At 37.8% G+C, this 16,498-nt stretch overlaps 1 protein-coding gene across 6 annotated transcripts in view; it reads right to left on the reverse strand.

Annotated features, from left to right (window-relative positions):
* Nucleotides 1–360: 360 nt before the first annotated feature.
* LOC149539864 (uncharacterized) overlaps nt 361–16,498 on the reverse strand; it is a 43,800-nt gene continuing 27,662 nt past the window's right edge. For 5 of the 6 annotated variants that reach the window (XM_089801058.1, XM_089801061.1, XM_089801062.1 and 2 more), the window contains 2 exons: nt 1,328–1,568; nt 361–1,198 (listed from right to left, as the gene is read on the reverse strand). In XM_089801058.1, the coding sequence (XP_089657184.1) occupies nt 1,085–1,198; nt 1,328–1,531 (318 nt within the window). In that variant the 5' untranslated portion in view covers nt 1,532–1,568 and the 3' untranslated portion in view covers nt 361–1,084. Of the gene's footprint in view, nt 1,199–1,327; nt 1,569–16,498 lie in introns of those variants that run through there. The other variant, XM_089801064.1, reaches the window with a different exon arrangement.

The following is a 16,498-nucleotide window of genomic DNA, read 5'->3' on the forward strand; positions in this document are numbered from 1 at the left end:
ATAAATGACTATCAAACATACTCACATCATTACAATCTTCCCATCACTAACAATATATATATATATATACACTTTTATTTTGTGTTTACATATAACTTATGCCATTATCTCAATTATATTCGTTAACAAAAAGCATAAAGACATTAAAATTAGCCCAACATAGAAAACACAAACATGTAGTCTAGTCAAAACTTAATATTTTAACAGTGTATCACTTTTAGTTTGTGTTTACACAAACTTAAAAGTGTACACACACACACACTTTTATTTTGTGTTTACGTATGCCATTATCTCAGTTATATTCTTTAACGAAAAGCATAAAGACATTAAAATTAGCCCAACATAGAGAACACAAACATGTAGTCTAGTCAAAACTTAATATTTTAACTACTACACAATAAAAAACACCACAGTACCAATCACACATGGTTTCCTCCTCTAGTCGGCTAGGTGGTTAGGAGTTATGTAATTCCAAAGAGTATTCATCCAATACTTTTTGTGATTCCAATTTATTCTGGCAACACAAAAATAGAGTCCTTTAAAATCTCCATAACCTATGGAGGTTCGCTATAAACTTCCAAGAAATACATTTAGCATTTAGGGTCCGTAACGGGAATACAAGTGGAATATGCATATGTATATTCCAGAAAATTTTAATTCTTTGTTTGGATGCACCAAATCGGAATAGGAATAGGGAAAAAATTGGAATATGTATTCCAATTTTGGCCCAAAAATGAGGATTTGGTAATCCACCAAAATAGATGGAATAGGAATACGTATTCCTATTCCTATTTTTTTAATTCTATAAAACATAAATTTTTGAGTCCGTGTATTCCGCATCAGATTCTGGATGAACCAAACAAGAACAGGAATACATAACCCCATTCTCTATTTGAGAATAAATATTCCAGAATAGATATTCCTATTCCCGTTTTTATATTCCCGCAACCAAACGGGCCCTTACAGTGTTCGATTGTACCCAAACATTATTAGCAATAAGCCAAAAAAAACTGTAAGGGGAAAAATCCAAATCAGTGTCTATAGCTCAATGAAACCTTAAGCTTACTACATAAGCCACTCCAATCTATTCCCAATAAGGTTTGGGTATCTGAAGCCCAACACTTGCAGCGGATTTTTTCAGTGTCGCTTTTAATTCTTCTTCCCTATTTACGGCAATGTTGTAAGAGAATAATAGATCCTGCAGGAATCACCGAAGTTGAATACTTGCTAAGAAAACTTAAGAGAGAAAATTCCAAATCATATGCTTCAGTTTCGATTCTCCTATCAAACCAATACGAATATGTTAAAAAATATATTAACAATTCACCTTATGATGGTGGACGCTACTGAGGAGCACCGCATAGTTCTGTGCAAGCTTTAATTTTTGTTGAACTATGGAAGCGTCCTTAAGATCTTTATTCTTTCTGAACTCTCCCACGATGTAATCTCGAAAATGTGTTTTGCTTCCATCACTCCCGATATGTATGCGCATTGTCCTCAAAAGATTCCTATAAATTTTTATCGTCTCCATTTAAAAAGACTTCAATAGAATTGGTAAGAGCGCATCCCTGCACACAGGGCATTAGAACACAGTAAAGCCAAATCCTGACCTGATATTTTTCGTGATGTAAATTAAAACAAAGTTATTTATGTTACTCTTCAATAAAATATCTTTAAATTGCACATTCTACATTTGTTCTCAACAAATAAATTTACTTTGTAAGAAAATAAGAAATTGTGTAGCAAACCAGCAAACACTTAAAAAAACACGCACCCATAAATTATTAAATGCTATTAACCTCACCAAAAAACTACCAAGAATCAAATCACTTGCCTGCATATACAACAGCATCAATAACCAATTAGCGGACAGGATGGCTGTTGGGCAATTAATGTCTCAAGTGAAATTTATGAAAATGGTGATCACTGTGAATATTGGAAAATATATAGTGATCAAGGCACAGTTTGCAGTATATATACTAGTCAAGACTTATGGTAATTCGGACTTGTCTTTGTTGTGAGGCGTGCCCACCTTGCTTTTTTCTTAAATTATGTCGATAGATATTCTTCAATTCCAACACTAAACGGGAGCTTACAAAACCCAATATAAAAATTCCAAGCACTGAACATGATTATGGATTAGGCCGATTTGGCTAAAATATACTGACATATATGTGTCTCAACTTTAAATAGTAAAAGGTGTTGAAATTTTGAGCAGATCTAAGAGGAAATAAGCATCACAAACAGAGCACCCACACGATGGATTGCACAGAAATTATGTGGATTTTTGAACAGCAGAAAATACAAGTTCATCTCGCAGATTACAACTAACAGTCCACAATATGTATAGAAACAATTTGGATAACAGCATAAGTGCAGAGACATGAAATGTGTAAGGACAAAACCTGTGGGACTTCACAAACCCAACAATATCCTAGTTGAAGGCCAAACCACGCTGCAACTCAGAAAAGGCCAGATTCATTGTCACCATTCATTAAACCAAGAGAAGCTCTCCCACACAGTAGCTTCTCTTTGGGAACAGCCTTTGTGACAACTCCACCCGTCTTGATCCTCTTGATCAACAGAATGGACGGACAACTCAGCTGCCATCTGAGGCGTAGACATCTAATATTTTATGAAAACTTTTGCGTTAAATCTCAAAACATTTGAGGACTACCCACATTCGCTTCTGACAGGACTGAATTTATCATTAAAAAACAACTTCATAAAGTTTATTATTTTCCTCCAACTTATCAAAACTTTTCTGTAAACTGACACACAAATTAATGTTCACGATAGTTTTTATCTGATCAATATTAAGACTATACCACAGACCTCTTGACTTCTGCAGACCTGAGAACTCTCCACTGAACTTCTGGTCACAGGCTGTACAATTTCCTCTACTATAGGTTCATCCAGCCATAAAGGAGCTACTTGAGTTCCTAAGTTGCCAGATGCAGACATGGTCGCAGTCCATGAAACCACATCTCGATTCTCCTGTGTTCCCATATTCTATGGTTCCAATTCTTCGCTTCTATGAAACATTCCAGAAGCATTTGCAAGCCTCCTTCCATTAGGCATTTCATTCTAGACTCCATAATTTCTGAGCCAACGCCAAACAAAGTATTACAAGCGTCCTAGTGGCATCCAAGACCCGGGTAGTGCTCCTCATACTATTATTTGCATATGTCCACTTTAAACACTTTGCAAAGTGGTTTTGCTACACTGACACTGACATTTACAAAAATCAAATACAGAACTTTTCTAGCAAGTATCGGCTGTTGAAAACATCTGATCTTTTATGGGCAGTACTTAAAGTAGACCACTGTCCAGACTCTTCATATCATTATTTACAGTATGTCGATAAATCTAATGCTTTTATATTAGATCTATATAGATATTATGACATAACTGAGCATGTTTGCTGAAACAGTATTACCACAAAAAATATGTATTTAGTAAAGGTTGCATGGGTACTCGTACCCGCACCCTGGTACTCGTACCCACGTACCCAAGTACCGGGTACATGTATCCCACGTACTGGGTACTCAGTGGAGAGCATCATAGCTAAGGACCTTAATTAAGATTCTGATTTATTTTTTTCGATTTCTTTTTTTTGTATTAGCTGCTTGTTTATCAAACTTAATTCAATACCAAATCAGTTTGAAACTTTGATACTCATTAACAATAAACTCTATCACTGTTCAAGTCATAAGTTTATCATTTGCAATATGTCATTGTCATATGATTTAGGATCTTTTTGTTCATGCTTAAAGTCTGCCTTCTTTGTTATGCATCTAAGCATTTATCATGTACTATTATTTCAAACATATAGCAAATCTGAAACTGAAAACAATACATTACATTGCAAACTTTATCACTGTTCTTGTTTTGACAAACCACAGTCATGACTCATAATTTCAGATTTTTTTGTAAATATAAAAGTATAATTTTTAAATAAGTTTGACATACCCGAGTACCTCCATCCCCTATTATGAAAAATACTTTAAACATTAAACATTCAGCAATAGCATATATCTATTATAATTTGACTTATGGCTCATATTTTCAAATTTCTTGTTTTGAATGCTCAATGTCATGACTCATGACATATATTTTGATTTTTATATTTTATATAAAATATTAATTATATAGAAAAAATTAGGCATACACACGTATCCCCGTCCCCTATTTTGAAAAATATGCGTACCCATTCCCGTTCCCGTTCCCGTACCCATACCCACGTACCCATGCAACCTTGGTATTTACCATTTCCTGTTCCTGTTAGCTTTTTATGAAAGAAAGTGATTGAGATCTCCTGGCCGAAAAGGGATCTAGACATTTGCAAACAGAACTTTAGTCTTTCTCCTTAAACTCGGCAGGCATGACTTTGTTAGAGCCAGATTTCCACAAGGGCACCTTAGGAGATGGTGTCAATAAAGTGGGCAATATAATTTGAGATGGTATAATTAACATTGAGGGACTCCAAAGTGCACTCCTGCAATCAATAATAGTGTAGCCTACTTTGCGTAAGCTTGAACACAATGATTGGAGTTGTTTTAGTTTACTTTTGAACGACCAAATTTGGCAACAAAAGTTCCATTAAACGGGATGATGCTTGCTGGGGAGAATACCTGTATTCCTCATGATGATATTATTCAGTGGCTTGCTTTTAAATAAATTTTCTGGTATTGATTACAAGGTTTTTAAATCTCGTCATTGTTGACTCTCAGTCCTGAAGTCACATTTGTAACTTATGTCTACTCCCTGCCTACTGATATTTAAAGTAAAGTAGAAAGAACACAAATTTAGATGCACTTTCTTTTATTGATAAGTTTGTAATTAAAATACAGAATGATCAACAAAGAAGAAGCTCAGATACAACAGTCGACATTCATGAGAGAGATCTAATGCACAATCCCTGGATAGCAACATAATAAGATCTTCTGGCCTATTAGAAAAGCTTCCTCATGAATCCATGGAAGAAATTGGTCATGCTGAAATTCCCATAGTTTGGTTACCCAAAGACAGTTATAACTGAACATTCATGACAGGCAGAAAAGGAATGTGAAAGAAGCTTTGGGATTGAATATTCTGTGTAAAGTAAATGCCTGAAAGGAATGCTTTGAACCTCAACAAGATCAACAGACATTTCATGACTGTTCTGATAGTTATCCAAATATGTACGGAAGCTTTAGAAAACATTAAATGATGGATAGGACTGATGAAAAGCATCATAAGAAGGCAAAAAATGAGGCTCTTTGAGCAACATATAAAGCTACGTGAGTTTGAATAGAAAATGATGCTGATGTAGAATAAAAGTCTCGAGATGCATTCTATATGTCCTCATTGGAATAACTTTTGTACTCCCAGTATTAAATGGTTCAGGGATCTTTTAGAGTGTATTCTGAGATAAAACAGAGAAGTGTATCAGAGAAGGAAAATAATTACAATTGCCCAGGACATGAACTTTACATTCTTGTTTACACATATATTTACAATGATATACCCAAATGCCTCGAAAAGAACCCTCAAAAAATGTCACTAAACAGTAGATGACCTACAACTTAGAAGCAAATGAGAATTACCAATTTCCCAAGAAACCTTATGCTGACATCATCCTGAAAATTGTTCTTACAACTGAAAGCATGCATTTCATTTAGACTGCATACAACTGTAGAAAGAGGAAACGTGTACTGCACAAAACTGTAACAAGAGAGAATAGGAGAGTCTACAGCTATTAAATGACGGACATACATTTGGAGAAAGCAGACCATCAATAGGACTCTTCCTGTGAAAGTTAAACCATTTGTTCATAGTGTGTAAGTTCATTCTTTATTCTTCTTATACTGACTTTCCATAGACTTGTAGAAAGGCAAGATAATTCCAATGAATTGGAAAACCAAGATAATAGACAGGTATATGAACTTTGATTTGGAAAATTTGACGGACATCCAGTTTGCCTGCCATGCCGATGTTGGAAAAAACAATGGTGGATTCACTCACATTTATTTCCTCTCCTAAGGCAGTTGATACATCAGCGCAATGAGCTTTGGCAGTTTTAATAAATTTGTCAATAAGGCCAAGAAAATACTTTTGGAGTTTATAGATGTCAAGTTAAAATTTAAAAGTTATATGGTATGTATGCCCAATTCTGGGATGAGCAGGCATGAACAATAAAACTATATTAAAAAAATTAATCTATGAATTTTTATGCAGTTTTATGCTCCATAAAGACTTTTTCATAAATGCGTTGAAGTTTTTGGATCCTTCTTACTTGTCATATCCCCGGTCTTGAAACCTTAATTGCATCATTCCCTTTTAAAAGCAAGAGACGCAAAGCATCAAAGTTCCTACCATTAGTTTAGAATAGATAAAAGCAGAGATGAAGATAGAGTGGGAAGAAGAGGAAGAGAGGGGGAGAGGGAGACGTATCCAAAATACAACAAATTTGAAATGTTTGCAAACATGAAGAACTATAAAGTGTTTGGGTCATTGCAAAGCTGCCAACTAAGCAATTTATTAGAGAAAAATTTTGGTTAACGAAGCACATACAGCTGAAAACCTCCAATACATTATTTGTAGATTCATAGAAGTGTCATGAATAATTACATTGGCACTGAAAAAATCAAAAATAGTTGGAAAATAGTCCTGCAAAGAAGACATGAGAAGTGAGAAGATTGGCAAAATGGGAAATGGGAAATGTCATAGCATCAAGGAGGCATGCCAAGTGTTTGAGAAAATAATCATGCAGGCTACTGTGTCATGGATTAGTACAATTACAACACATGTTCAACATGGAAATGTTGATTATGCATGTGAAATGTTAGATGTAATCAGAAGAGAAGATTGTTTCTTAGAATGCAATGCTTATAGGATATGCGCAAAATTGTTTTGGGGAAGAGGATTTGAATTTGTTTCAGACAATGCAGCGGACAAGGATGCTATCGGATTGTATTACTTATGGGAGCCTTCTAAGTGCATTTACTACCTGTGAAACTTTGGAGCATAAGTAAGTCAATGCTCATTTTATCAAATCGTCATTGAAATTGCCTCCTACTTTCTGTTAAATTGTCACTAAAGAAAAAAACAAAATAATTTAATTGGAAGGCACTAATTCACTGATGTTCGAAAAGATTTCTTCATGTGAGGCTTGCATCCTTATAGCTATATTAGAAACAACTGATTATGAATTAAAACAAGCAAACAAAAAATAGAGATGGTAGAATAACACGTCTGCCAGTTGATAGGGATGATAAATTGCCTCAACTATGTATGATATAAAATAATGTTGACTCAAAGTCAAAGATGAAATTTTGCATGCAGAAAATTACAATTATCATGTTGCTTGGATTTCTAGGACTTTTAATAGCTAAGAAGGGCCATAGCTGTAAAATTTGAAATGGCGGCCCCTACAGACAATGAATCATTCAAAAGACACATAAAACTTGAATAAACATGAATATTAACAGCACTCAGTTTCAGAACAGAGAATCCTCTTTTTTTGGAGGAAACTTAATTTTATTGCAGCTCATAATAAAACAACGCAAATCACATCTTTTCATTTAGTCTACAGCCTTCGTAGACTTCTTCATACCTGAAATATTTTATTAAATGACTGACTGACTAACTTCTAATAAACTCACTAAACTCCAGCACTACATAGGACCAAATTACATAACATTAACTATTATTTAAAACTCCACATAAACGTATACACATGTACAGGATGTTTGATTGGAAATAACAAATGTTAATTATGCACGTGGAAGCACATGCTTATTGCTCAATATATACAACAGAAACTAGCAGTTAGTTAAGGTAAAAACTATAGAACTACCAAGATAAGATAAGATAAAAATATTAATGTCCAACAAGAGACCAACTAGGGTCTAAGGGACTCCAGGATACAACAGTACAAGAAAGAACGAAACAACTGGCACACCAAACGGTGTCCGAGAAAGCGCTTAACAGAAAACCAACAAAAGAGAACAAAAGATGAGAAGGACTAGGGATCCTTGCTCAGTGAAAAGAAGTCAAGCACTGAAGGATAAGACTCAATACAAAAAGGGGTCCAAGCCCGTCTCAGGGAAGCACTGGAAGTAAGGTGCTATCGACCATGAAAACTATGTCGAGGTCTAACTGATCTGGTATGTCCGAAGATGGGTGTAGTGAGTTGTCGCTTTGTACCTCATGAAGGAGACAAGGAGGGAAAAAAAGCTGTGATGAGCTGATCAGAGGGCTGACTCTGAGGAAGCATGAGTTCTAAAGTATGGTCCAGTGGCTTGGAGGTCTCTCAAAGATAAAGAGCTAAACACCGCTGGTCAGAATAGCTGAAGAAGGCTGAAAGGGATCTGCAGTCTCTGAAAAGGCAATAGAACCTGCCTCTAACCTCATAGTAGATAAGGCACCTGAAAATGAAATGGGTCTTAGTCTCAGCCTCGGATAAAGTACAAAGTTGGAAATTCCGATCCTCAAGGGGTAGAGGTGGTGATCCGTTTGGTACATAAGATGATGGAAACTGACTCTGAACAACCCCAAGGAGATGCATAGGGTGTGACTCCAGTGTCAACTCAAGTACCAAGGATGCACAATAATCCCATCTTGTATATCCAGGAAGTGCTCTGAATAAAAGGCCATCCGCAGGCGCAAACCCCCAGAAGGGTTAGTCCAAGTCATGGTGATGTACTGTCTGTATATGTCAAGTCTGACATGACTATTCAACTCCTATTGTGATGCGAGGGGATGGATAGGAGCATCTAGGGAGAACTAATACAGTGGAAGACAATCAATGTCAAATCCCAATTGAACCCAATAAGGTAGTAGCCTAGGTGTACCAACTATGAGCGCTGCATCCTCTTGCGAAAAAGGCAATATCCACTGAGGAGCAATAAGCAAGGTAGGAGTATCTGTGACGACCATCAGAAAAGCCTATGAGGCGGCAGATGAACCAAATCATATCAAAGATAGCACTAAGCCGAAATGGATGAGCCTTAAATTTGGCCAGAATAATACTATGTGGAGTGTAGCGGTGACAGCGGATAATCTGACGAAGGAGAAGGGTTTGAGCCTGCTCAATCGAGACACAATCAGAATCTAGAAGAGAAGGTCCCCAACTCACTGAGCCTATAAAACTATCGGTCTGATCAAGGAGTCTAGGAGAGATAACTTGGACTCGATGTCTTGAAAGTGATGTCAGAAACATTGTCTCTCAATAAGGGCGAGGGAGCCCATACCCTTGGCTACTCGAGGTAGATGAGCGGATCTCATGCTGAAGCAGGGGCCGGAGAACTTGACCCCAAGATAAGTATATGAGAAGACAATCTCAATCAGATAACCCTGGAAGCTAAAGCGAAGATGTGAGGTCTTAAGTCCGTTGAAAACCATAACTCGAGTTTTACTCAAGTTCACCACAAGCTAATGCTGATCACAAAAAGAAGCTAGTTTGTCAATAAGCCTCTGAGCCCCTCCGGAGAGGACGCCAACAAAGACACATCATCTGCAAATAGCAAAATAGAGATCATAACATGGTGTAAGAAACAGCCATCATCCGGGAGCAAAGCCTCACGAAGAAAGGTCTCCAACTCATCAATATAGATACTGAACAGGGTGGGGGAGGGGGCAGCCCTGCTTCACACTGATGGTACTTTGAATTTGCTCTGAAAACCCCTCCGGAGTCCTAAATCTGCCTACCATGGTGGCAATAAAGTCTCATAATCGTTAAGAGAATATCTGAAATACCAATGTCCCTGAGACTCTGGAAAAGGGCCCCCCGAGGAACAGAGTCAAAAGCCTTACGAAAGTCTACGAAACAACAATAGACTTTTGTAGAACAATGTCATGCCTCCTCAATGATAGTCCATAAAATCAAAATGTGGTCCATAGTCTAAAAGTCATAACAGAACCCCGCCTACTCTGTGGCGTGAATCTGCCTCCTATCAAGCTGTCTGGAGAGGATAGTGTTCAAGAAAGTAGCGTAAAGCTTGGAAAAGGTGTGTCCAATCATGATGAAATTGTAGTTGTTGGGGTCTAAAACCAACCCAGACTTGTAGATCGGATAAATCACATGTCTCAACCAAGAAGCAGGGAACCCAGTACACACCACTCTGTTAAAAAGCATTGGGAGAAAGGAGCACAGAATTGGGACACTGAGCTTGAAAAGCTCCACCTAAAAATCTTCCTCATTCGTGGCTCTACTACATCTCATAAGTCTGATGGCCTCGCTGGCGATGGATGGAGTAAAAAGATGGCAAGGGGAGGGGGGGCCAAGGATATCATTCAAAGTGGAGGCATGGGACAAAAGAGAGTGCCAATTTAGGGTGGAGGGCAAGGGAACATGGTACGCCAGAAGGCTTTCAGGTCATGGGCAAGCATATCGCACATAGGTCTGCACTGCATATCAATGAACAACTGCATCTTGTGACAAAGAAAGTGGTGGTACAAGGAACGCATCTGAGTGGACGAAGGGGAACTAGCAGCAAAAGAGGCATGCATCAAACCAAAGGTTCATGGGACAGGATTTACGACTAGCATGGGAAAAGGGGGGGAGAGAGGTGTGGTGATGGATGGAGGGGAGGGCGGCCTCCCAAATACCAGTGGCCAAATGGTCAAATAAGGACGAGGCCTAGGAGGAATCTGAGTAGTCATGGGAAAGAAGTTGCCTAAGGTGGAAGGTGAAGAGGTAGTAGTCACACTCAGAAAAGTGAAAAGTGGTACGGGGGCATGAAGGTGAAAGCGGGGGAGGAAGCACGAGGGTGGCGACAACGCGGTGGAGTGGACAATGAGACTAAGGATGGAGTGGTCGGCCAGAGGGGGGCGAGTGATGCAAAAGCGGCTAATTGAGGGGATAACCGAGGTAGGCGCAAGAACATAGTCAACCACACTCACCCCCCACTGTGGGGCCAACAAGTGAAGAACTCAGAGTCTGGGAAGTGGGGAGGCCATTCAAGATCAGCAAATTGGAGGACTCACAAAACTAGAGGAGATGTCGACCGTAGCATGAAAGAGGCCCAAGGCAGTCCAGAGAGAAGCGCTAGAAGCCCATACTGGTCAGATCAATCTCTCTAGTACAAAGCAAGTCTAAGGTGCAATTGTGGAGAGGGGATTGAAGATCTCTGGTACATGCATTAAAGTCCCCCAAAATGATGATGTCTCCCAAACCCTAGAACTTACGATGAGGTGGCCGACAAAAAATAACAAACTATTAAGATGTCCCTATGGTGGCTAGCAATATGGCTGATCTGGATCCACATAAACCTAGCCGAGATGTCTAAATGAACCACCGTAGTAACATCGAAAATGTCATCTCTAATCATGCAAGCCACACCACTGGAACCCCGAACATTGTCAGACGCCCAAACCTCCTCTCTACAAACAAAAAGCCACTGATAACTAGTAAATCCCAAAGGGGCAGACCAAACTCTCATGAGTCTTAGTGACAACAAGTATATTTGTAGACCCAACCGTATCAGAGAATAGACCAAGTAATGACCAAAGGGTGTCATTACCATTCCAACAATTAACATGAGAGAACCAGAGGAAGGTTCTCTATCATGTAACTATTGGTGGGACCGTCATTTCGCTGCAAGAGTCGATCTCTGCTCCCAACCACTAGGAGGCGAATTGCAAATAATAGCTTCGAGGTTTCAGATTACCGCCCATTTACTAGCATATCTTGCCTCTAAAACCAAACCTCTCGAATGTCATAACTCTGCCATTTGTGCCCTATTGAGATCCTCATCCAAAAAAAGCTTTGAAGGAAGAAGAAATAACTTCCTCTTCAATCTAAGAGCCCGCAACCTGTTGGTAGATGAGAGAAATCACAAGAAAAGGGTACCATTCGGTCCTTCCCAATACCTATCTAAAGTGATGTTTGAAATGCCAAGTTGGTCAGAAGTAAAGGACTGTCCAGCTATCAAAGGGTCAATAGCAAGAGTAGGGAGGCCCTGAACTCTAAGATTAAGCTCGTGGGCACATCTCCAATGCTCTTCAGTAATTTGTCTCTAGATTATCTTTTCCACACCTCGCAAGGGGGCAGACTTGAGGTTGGTGCAGATAGAGGCCCATGATTTAGCCTTCTCCTTCGTATCAAATAAGAGGGAAGTATGCTTAACCACCAGATCGCTCTATTGTTTTCTGAAGGTATCAAGATCACCCAGCTATTCAATAACTATGTCGAAGTGGGTTTTGATGTCAACAGTTTCAGAAATGAGAGTGGTAGAGAGACAAGAGAGGGCCGAAGGGTTGGAATCAACCTGTAATTGCCACTATGGTCTCTAAGAGTTCGTGGATAGTAACTTCCAAACACTAGTTCTTTGTTTCTACTTTGAGCATTCTATCATACAGCCTGTGATAGATTAACGATAGTGCAGAGATTGCAATTGTAGAAAGCACTGGAGCTGGGTTATCTATTTCTAGGGTTCCCATTGGAAGGGCAAAAATCATAGCACAATACACCGCAAGCCGAGAGTTAAGCACACACATAGGATGAAGACGATAATCCAACCACCAATTAGGATCAGCGCAAAACGCCACAGAGGCAAGTTCAAGCAATAAATGACATGAGCCAGACTAAAATCCTACTTCCAGTTTGAAGGTCAACTACCACACGACTTACAAGATGAGCCTGTAAGCACTGCAACCACCTCGTGGGAGTAACACCAGGGAGGGCAGCAGGCAACACGCGGGTGAAGGAAGGCAATCGTAGAAAGAACAACGCCTGCAGATCATTAAAGAAGAGCAGTTGCAGAGAGAAAACACCTTTTCGTAAGTGTAAAAAGAACAAAGCAAAAAAGACAAGGGTAGGAGAAGAAGAGAAGATCACAGGACTAGTATTCAAACGACACAATCCAATTAGACCCCAGCCGCGATAGTGAAGACCCCCAAACATAAAAACGCGACACCTAGGACAGCAGATGCGAAGGCTAGCTAGCTCTCATCTCAAATCAGAGTCGTTAAAGTTAACATTGACAAATTCTCCTATAGTTCTGGAAGAATCTAGGAGCCAAGAATGAATATAAGAACAACATTTACAATGAAACGGGTAGAAGTGCCATCATAAAATTAATAAATTATTTATATCCTTTGTTTATGGGTCGATTGATTTAGCATATCTCAAACCTATTTTTATTTTATTTGTTTCCATGGTGGTTGTTGTGTCTTCTGTCGGCACTATGTTTCTCCCTCGACGAGGTATTTATGTTCGTGAGGTTGAGTTGTTTGGAAATGCGATTTGATTATTTTCTTTGTACTGCAAATCCCTATTGGAGTTCTATGTTGTTCGCCATTTTAGAAGTGAAATTTTCTCTACTTGGCTATTCCGGTTTTGGTGGGATTCAACCCTCACCCTATTCTATCAGTGTATTACTTTACTTTAGATTTGGTACATCTAGAGCGCCATCTCTTGTATTGTCCTATGATTATTGAAATCTTATTTGGCATCTTCTTATTGCTATTGTTATTGTCTGGAGTAAATTCTGCAACATCCAATTGACTGTTCTAAAGTAGGCATGGACACTCTCATCGACATCTAGGAGAATCGACAAACTAGTTCCATACACCCATCGTACAGCATCTCTGTACAACATAAGGCATCCTTGTTGCCCGTACAACCTACCTATTGCTCTATACGGCCTTCCTATTGCATGTATGGCAGCCAGTCCACACCGTACCCCACCCACCCCACCTCCACCGTATAGATTTGTCCTTGCCACCATCGTACGGCTAAAAGATTAACTTCGTACGCCACTTCCCTGACCGTATGCCATTTGGTCCATGTTAAGCGCACTCCATCCTACCGTATGGCTTCTTTCCAACTACTTGTCGTCGGTGCAATTAGAGATAACAAGGACATAAGAGTACCGCGACATCTACTACTAAGAAACGGAACATTACATATATAGGTAAGAAAGAAATGCTCTTTCATTCATGCACATGTCCTTGAGAATGTAGAGATTGTAGTTGATTTAAAAGTAAAGCTTCTATAGTTATATCAAGACTTTCACAAGGAAAAACATTGGCATAGGTAGAGCATAAAGGATATCTCTTCAAGACAGAGGTATATAAGAGAGGATAGTCACATTAAAGGTAAGGGTTTGGACTACTTGGAAGGCATTAAAATTGATGACAACGACAAGGAAGTGTTAATTTTCAAATCTGAGAAGCATTTCAGTAAGAATTTGCTGGATTAAACGGGCAAAAAACAGAGATTCTTTGGTAGAAAGTTTAAAATGAAATTTAAGCACTAGACCCAGCAGTATGGATTTGGTTCACTGTTTTGCCATCACAACTACCATTATCTTTAGCAAATTAGCATATAAGATATGGTCATAATAATTCAATAAATTTATTTTAAGTGGTGTATGTGATGTTTGGATTTGACATGTATCTCAAGGAAAAATATGACAAAAATAATGGAATGCTTCACAAAATCCTTGAGCTTATTCAAAGTGCCTTTGTAGCACAATTTCCATCATTTTCCTTTAGCAAGGTATTCTACTTTAAATATTCTAATTATAGCTTACAAGACCGAAATGGTGAAAGGTCTACATGCACCATTTGTGTAGCAGATGTTAAAAAACAAAATAGAAAAACTCAAAACAATTTCCTATCTTCGGAAGAACAAGTTTCATCTCACCAGCCCTTGAGTAAACAAGCTGCAATGTAAATTCTAATAATAATTAAAACAAAAAAGTTGTAGAAACTTAACATAATAATAATTATTCCAGGTGAACCTTAAGTCGTTCAAACCCTTAAAAATTAAAAACAATTTTCCTAGCCTACTCCCTAGAATCCATAAAACATTGCCAAGGCTCAAAACTGTAGCTACAAATCAAAACAGTACAACACAGTCTTCAAATTCTGTTCAAAGTGTGTAGAGAATTTTGAAAACATCTTTAGTATTTTACATAGAGGAATTGTTGAAAACTCTAGTCAATATAAAAACAGTCATATCCTCTGAAAGAAGATGCAGAATAGACTGTTCTCTAAACCATTGAAACAATCGCAAGAATACAACCGTTTGGGATTTCTTCTTCAAGACACAGAATTTTGATACGAGCTTATCAACCCCCAAAATCTGCTGAAAATTAGTAACTACAGAAACAAAATTACTCTTCTGGCAGAACAACAATAGTAGAAAATATTGGCAAACTATTGAGCCATCAAAATCTTAGGGGAACATAAATACATGATTTCAGCTTCTCTGCCCCCAAATCACAGCAAATAACCTTGCAGAGACTCAAAATCCAGATCCGAAGCTTTACAGCAATTGAACAATCTCAAAATTCTATTCTAAAATTACTTGACATTTTGATAATATCTTTTCAACCCTCAAATTTGTTCAAAATATAACAAATCACAGCACAGAAATTTGCAACTCTGACATGAAAATTACAAAACCAGGTAAAATACAGATTCCAGAAAAACTCCAGCTATCAAAATGCTACAAAATATATGTTTATACCTATTTTGCACTATGGAGAGCATCTACAAAAGGTCAAACTTCCAGCTATACATTTCAAAACAAACCCACTAAAAATAAACAAAAATGACAATTTCACTTCGCTCACAAGATTGATGAGATGCTTTTCTACAGCAAAGAAAAATCCCATAAGACAGAATCCATGACAAGCAATGCAAAATCAATCATTATCCACAGAAGATGCATGAACCTATACGTTTGGAGACTTCAAGGAAAACAAAGATCCAAGAAACTCGACATATGAAAAATTCCAGAAATTTTTTTTTAAACTGTTTTATTAATGCACCATAGTTTTCTGTACTAATTGAAGTCTTTAAACTTTTCAGTATATGTATATAGATATATATAAATCTCTCTGTGTGTGTGTGTGTAACTGATTTATATATATACTATTATTCTTTTACATTCTTATTCAAATACACACACACACATATATATATATATACAATATAATAATGTTATAATCCTAGATTAAGAAGTTTAGTTATGTATTGAGGTATGGTTATGTAGGGTCATACCCCTACATAAACATATCTCAATTGCGTATATATATTGTATGCATTTGTGAATTCTGAAAATAGATCAATAACAAGGCATTACATTCTCAGGCATAATCAGATCTGCATACTTTATATATACTTGAATAAATCAAAACAAAGATATTAAAAGGAAGATCTATAATCTTCATATAAGATTCATTATTTTCAGTTCAAGTCTCCACCAATAAACGATCATTCATATTTAGAAAAGATTTGTATCAGACGAAGAGTGGGGGAAACTCGATCAGAAGGCACAAGCAACAATTTTTCAATCACACTCAAGCAATGTGCTCTTCAATGTTTCAGCAAAGAAGACAACAAAAGAATTGTGGGATAAGTTATCCTCATTGTATGAGATAGCATCACTATCCAACAAGTATTTATAATAAAAAGCTATACAATCTGAAAATGAAAGAGGAAGGAGTTATGTCTAATCACCTTTATGAATTCAATGCCTTAGTTACTCAGTTTCAATAGG

The sequence above is a fragment of the Cupressus sempervirens genome, chromosome 9 (genome assembly GCF_028749045.1).
Source record: "Cupressus sempervirens isolate cs-2001-9-10 chromosome 9, ASM2874904v1, whole genome shotgun sequence".
In the NCBI taxonomy this organism is placed as follows: domain Eukaryota; kingdom Viridiplantae; phylum Streptophyta; class Pinopsida; order Cupressales; family Cupressaceae; genus Cupressus; species Cupressus sempervirens.